This window comes from Perissodus microlepis, chromosome 14 (genome assembly GCF_051167445.1).
Source record: "Perissodus microlepis isolate ML-2025 ecotype Zambia chromosome 14, ASM5116744v1, whole genome shotgun sequence".
In the NCBI taxonomy this organism is placed as follows: Eukaryota; Metazoa; Chordata; class Actinopteri; order Cichliformes; family Cichlidae; genus Perissodus; species Perissodus microlepis.
In genome coordinates this window covers 969540-975847 of record NC_140474.1, presented here as the reverse complement: position 1 = coordinate 975847, position 6308 = coordinate 969540, and the positions used below count along the sequence as shown (strand labels likewise).

The window sequence follows — 6308 nt, the reverse complement described above, 5'->3', positions numbered from 1 at the left end:
TCCAGCTTCACTGTTTATGTTATGCTAACGTAGCTGTGTAGCTAGCGATGACGTAGCACATCATTATATAGCAGCTAGCCCAACTTCAGTAACCCTACAAACGTCACTGCTGTTTAGTTTTCTGTCTTCATTTATGTTGAAAGTGATAGCAGAGCTGTACGTTTGAAATTTTTCAGAAATCTCTCAGTCAGAACATGCTATATCATGTTTAGGTGGAAACTAGCGAGCTAACTTCCTGCTAACTTCTAACTCCTTTAAATCGAATAAATTCTGTTTTCATGGATGTCTGGATGTTAAACTTAATTGTTACACCTGTTACACTTTTATTAAAGATGAAAGAATTTAGACAGTTTTTAACTCTCAGTGATGCTGCAGTGTTCGTTTGACTTTGGGACCTGAAAAGGATGGAGTTTAGGACCCAGATTACCCCACGAGGCTCCTGACTACAGTAGCCATAATGCTCCGACAATCCATCAAGCGGTGCGGCTTTGTAGCTTACCAAAGTTGTACTGAAACATTTTTGACAGAGTTTTGAGCGCCGTGTACCACAAAAAAAACAGTTCGAGGTCAGTAAGCACAATCAGAATTCATACATAAGGCGCACCGGATAATAAGGCGCACTGTCAATTTTTGAGAAAATTAAATAATTCTAAGAGCGCCTTATAGTGCGAAAAATACAGTACTCGTGCTAATGCCTAATGCCGGGTGTTCCATTTAAGGAAATGAATGAATGTGTTAATTGTAGAGATGCCTTTTAAAGAAGCTTTATAGTGATTCACCAAACTGCAAATGCTTTCGACAGCATGTCTGAATCCCTGAGCATTCATTAACAGTTAGACTTCAGATAACACGTCTTGCAGGAGGTTTTCAGACTCATGTATACCTTGCAGTCACAGTTAGATTTTTCTGCTGCATATCTGCGCTTAGGTCACAAGAGCAGCAGTCTAAGCAAAGCTGCCTAGAGCACCACCTCCTCCAGCTGAGAGACCAAAATACCTCACTCCCTGAAAAACTCCCACTCTTTTTTCATGTCATGGTCGTACTCTGCCTAAACATGCCAACTGTCCCATAAGCCCTCTATCCCTGATAGGTCTACTCCTTCACCATCACATTTCCCTTTACCTCCAGTGTTTACTGGTGGGGCTCTGCCATGACGTGCCCTAAACACCTTACAGCCATAGCCTCATTCAGTCACATCAGCAGTGGTGGTGTTGAATGTGGTCCATTCAGACTCAGTGTCCCTGGCCCCCATCAGAATAATGCTGCAAAAGTTTTGCAGGAGGTGAAGATCTCCACTCCACGGCCCGTCCCAGATCCTCCCAGCACACTTTCATTTTTCATGGCTGTCTGGCATCCTCCTTAATCCACCTAGTCCAGGTCAGAGACAGGTGAGTTGGCCATTGCATGTAGTAAAAAATGACAAAATCAACCAATGTTCATTATAGACCAACAGCACAGAAGTCCAGTAACAGAACAACACTTGGCCTCCAGCAAGCCCTTCCTCCCCATCAACAAGTTTCTCTGTTATTGCCAACATTAAAAAATGAGGTACCCCAACTGGACAACAGAGTTCCCAGACGGGATATTTTCCAGCACCCAAGAACTCCGAAAAGCAAAAATTTGGTGCATATGAGCAGGACCCAGTTTCAAAGCAGCCGTCTATAATCTGAAACTCTGGGATGGTTCCAAGGTCCTGTTTCCACTTCAGAGTCTGAAACTACAGGCATTAGTTGTATAAAAAAGTATGTTTGCATAAAAGAGGTTCATGAAGATCATATAAACCAAACCCCACAGAAGAGGGGCTTTATGATTTTCCTTTTCCAGCAGACGAAACCTTCACAGTCATTATTTTCTTTGCTCTGTTTTTGAAAATTCTCAGAAAGCTGTCACGGATTTCTTTGGTTCGTACCCCGTAGATGATAGGGTTGATTGTTGCTGGGAAAAGGATGTACATGAGTCCCATGGAATTGTTGATATCTGTTGGTATGGGGATGTTCAGGTTGTGAGAGAGGAAGGTGATGCTGCCCACCAGGTAAAAACACATCATAACAATGAGGTGAGTGCTGCAGGTGTGAAAAGCTTTCCTGCTGTCTTCACCGGCTGCTGCCGATCGCAAGACTACGCTCAGTATCTTCATATAGGAAAAGAAAATAATTGGTATGTCAGCTCCTACAAAGCAGATGATGACAGCAAGGCCAGCTGCACTGCTCCGGCTTGTGCTGTCACACGCCAGGCTGACCAGCGCCATGTGGTCGCAGTAGCAGTGCTGAATTACGTTGGAACCACAAAACTGCAGAGAACCTGCCAAACCTACGAGCGTCGCCATGACGGAGACGCTGCGCACCAGCGTGAAGAGCACTAGCCTCACCAGCATGGAGGAGTTAATTATTTCATTGTAGCGCAGTGGCCGGCAGATGGCGAAGTAGCGGTCCAGTGCCATTGCCAACAACAGGGTTGACTCCACTGAGGACAGGAAATGAATGAAGAACATTTGAGTCAAGCAGCCGACCAATGAAATCTCATTCCAGTTGAACAGAAAGCCAAGGAGCATGTTGGGGATGATGGTTGTCACAACCAGGATGTCAACAAAGCAGAGCGTGCAAATGAGGAGGTACATGGGGCTGTGCAGTCTCTCCACGCTGCAGATGACGTACACCAGCAGCGAGTTTCCGAGCAGCACCAACAGGTAGGAGGCGCTAAATGGCAGCGCCAACAGCCGGCGGTGTTTCTGCAGCGAGGGAAACCCTCGTAACACAAATGTGCCATAGGAGAAGTTTCTGCTTAGCGGTGCTTCCAACATGGCTCTGGCTTCACCTGCACAGAGACGGCCACACAGAAACAGTCAGCACCACCGTCGCCGAGAGGACACGGGGACTTATCCAAATGCAGTTCTTGCCTGCTAAAATTTTCCACTTCTTTCATACACAATTAAATTTTTAAGGCTGCTGAAAAGATTGCACACACAGTGAGCATATTTCATTTAAATTGGCGGTGGGCACCTCACCGTGCAGTCTGCCTTTACCGACATGTGTGAAAGAATCGGCTGTGCTCAAGTTCACTGAATTTTGGTGCTGTAACCGTAGCTGTAAAACAGTGCATTATTTTTTCTTTTAAACAGGTTTTTTTTGGTAAATAATGACCAAAAAAAAGGGATTTCAACATAAGTAGTTAGTTCATTTGTTCATCTGGAACTTTTGAAAATGTAAACGGAATACAAAGATTTTAAATCTCACAAACTCGTATTTTACTCACAATAGAACACAGAGGACATATTCCTGATATCTGATCTGATGGCAGCAACACGTCTCAGAGAAGTTAGGATGAGGCAACAAAAGGCCGGAAAAGTAAGAAACTGTGAGAGGAACATTTGATAACTAATTGGCAACAGGTCAGTGACAGGCCTGCAAAAAACTGCAATTTCAGAATAATGTTCTTCAGTTCCAAATTGTCTTTGAACGTCTCATCATGCACAGGGACAAGGCCGATAACTGTGACCTGTACATTACAACATCAGTGCACGGGCTCAGGAACACTTCAAAAGAACCAGCGAGCGGCTCAGCGTGCAGGTTACTGCTCCATCACACAGAGAAGAAGCCACGTGTGACCACGATGGAGAAACAGCACCACGTCCTCTGGACCAAAACTCCTTAAAACAGATCTGAGGTCAGACCCATCCAAACATGTAGGTCCTTAGACTGAAGAGGACGAAGCAGAGCCAGGACTGCTGAGCAGCTGGAATCCTCCATCAGACCATCACAGACTGATGTTAGAGAGCAAACATGGACCTGTCCTACTTTTACAGACGTGTTGCTGCCATCACGTAAATAGAATAAAATATGGGTTTCTGAGATTTGCACATCGTTGCATTCTGTGTTTCACCTCAAATTAAACTAGTTTCTATTTTTAAATAACCGATTAAAAGTACTCTGAGTACTTTGAGAACTGTCTCAGTGTTTGGACTCTAACCAAAATAGTTTTTAAATCCAAACACTGGTTTTAAAAAGCAAACAAAAGCGAGAAGAAAGAGAAAACAAGATCTTCCTTACCTGCAGCGCTGGTTTAACGTCAGGAAAAACCCGGTCTTTTCTCAGGTCATCTTATAGCCAGTTGCTCATGTCCCACTGAAAGGCTGACCTCAAACACAGCACCGCTGTGATTGGCTCAAAGCAGCTTGTGGCAGTGTAAAGGTCCCTGAGCCCATCGGTCTCCGGAGGTTTGTCAGGGTGTGGGTCTGTTAGGACAACGAGCAGAGATGTGGGACAACCTGACGGTTTACGCGACTCTGAATCTGGTGATTTTTGTGCACACGCACTTCTGACGTGTTTTTCACTGAATACCAGATTCAGGTTTTTTTTTTAAAACTCCAGCGCAATGTCTGTTTTATAAGGCCGATACATATTCTGATTCTCGTGTGATAAACACTGAGTTAACAAACTTTAAGTTAACTTCCTAATCACGTTTTATGTTAGCTAGCATGTGCAAAAATAAATAAATACTTAAATGTTCTTCAGAAAGAAAATAAATATTATATAAGTGATTATATCTTTCCTCCTACGATGAAAAGCTGCAGCGTGATATTATTTCCTGCTCTGATATTGAATTCAGAGGAGCGCAGATGTTTCCTCTGAGGTTTAAACCGTGAAATCTAATTTGTCTGCTGCTCCTTCCTTCAGGTATTTCATCCGTATATTTGTTCCCATTTTCCTTTTGAAGCTAATTGGTCCCGAGGTCAGCACAACAGAATTTGGCTTCCTTTGAGAAGAACACAGGGATTAATTATCGGGGCTGCTTAATTGGCTCTTTCTGTCACACTACTGGGAATCTCAGAGCTGCAGCTCTAATCAACACCGGCCTGAACACCATGTGATCATGCAGAGACCAAACATCATAAAAATGAATAAGTTGACATATGAGCATAATGAAAGGCCAAAGATAGTTTGGATAGAGTTTGATGACGTTAAGATGACTTTATTAAGACAAAAGACAAAACAATGATTTACCTGTCAGCATGCATCAAAAAACAATAACCAAATATAACTTCAAGTTTATTAAAAATGATAACAGCTTTACATCAAATGGTTTTTCTACCAGAACCTCAAACAACAACATGCGATATTTGATGTGATCTGATGCTATGGTGTTCATTTTAGGACATCCTCAGGTCTCAGGAAAAAAGCCATCTAAGCCATCTTATGTGTAGTGAAATTAATGAGAATATTAAAGTTAGCTGCTGTTTTTGGTTATTGTAGAACATCTGACTAATATTGTTCGTTAATGCTGCTTTCATATACCTGTTCCAAGTAGTACGCTGCGCACGCACGCAGTGAGACAGCGCGAAGGTGAGACCCGCCCCCCCGGGAGTGAAGTTGCTTACATGTAATGGCTGCTCAGTTACGTAGTAAAACAAAGCTTGCTAGTAATCACGAATCCAGAGTCATTACTGAACATCAAACATGGTGTCAGAAGTTGTGGTTTGGTCGTGTGCTACAGCCCTGCCGAGTGGTCAGGCTAAAGTTTTCTCAGCACTTTGCGGACGAAGCAAACAACCAGCTAGCGTTGCTCGGCTATCGTAGCAAAGGCTATTAAGCATCAACGACCATGTCAGACGGATTCCATAGGCCAGAACCTTTGGTGTTCAGTGGAAACATCGCCGAGAAGTGGTGTGTATTCGAGCAGGAATACGACATATTTATAGCCGCTGCTCATTCCAATAAGGATGCTCGAACTAGAGCGTTCATCCTGCTAAACCTGGCCGGCTCTGAAGCCATCGAGCGGGAGCGCGCCTTCGTTTATGCACCCGCTGTGCACGCGGGGGAAGGAGAACACAGACGATCGGTGACCGAAGCAGAATCGAGAGAAGACCCGGAATGTCTCAAGCGCAAATTTCGGGAACTGTGTAATCCCCAAACAAACATAACAATGGAAAGGCACAAGTTTAACACCAGAAACCAACGACCAGATGAAACAATTGAGTCTTATGTGAGCGACTTGAAAAATAAGGCAGGCAGTTGCAGACTTGGCCAGCTTAAAGACGAGCTCATCAGAGATAGACTCGTTTGTGGCATAAATAGTGACAGCATGAGAAAGCAACTGCTGCGCGACAGTGACCTAACTTTGAGCAAAGCAATTGAAATGTGCCAGATATTCGAGCAGACAGATCAACATACAAAAGCTCTAGCAGCTCCAAAACAAATGGCCGCAAAGGTGGATACCTTGCATCACATTATAAAGAAAAACATCTACACAAAGTCAAGATGAAGACAGGCAATGAGCGTGCAACACAACCAGAACAGAGGCCCGCTCACGCA

At 43.8% G+C, this 6308-nt stretch overlaps 1 protein-coding gene across 1 annotated transcript; it reads right to left on the bottom strand.

The window, feature by feature from the left end:
* Positions 1 to 1804: 1804 nt before the first annotated feature.
* Positions 1805 to 2800, bottom strand: LOC146372787 (olfactory receptor 52K2-like). Its single transcript, XM_084950873.1, has one exon. It carries the CDS (start codon positions 2798 to 2800, stop codon positions 1805 to 1807), a length of 996 nt encoding a protein of 331 aa, XP_084806999.1.
* Positions 2801 to 6308: the final 3508 nt, after the last annotated feature.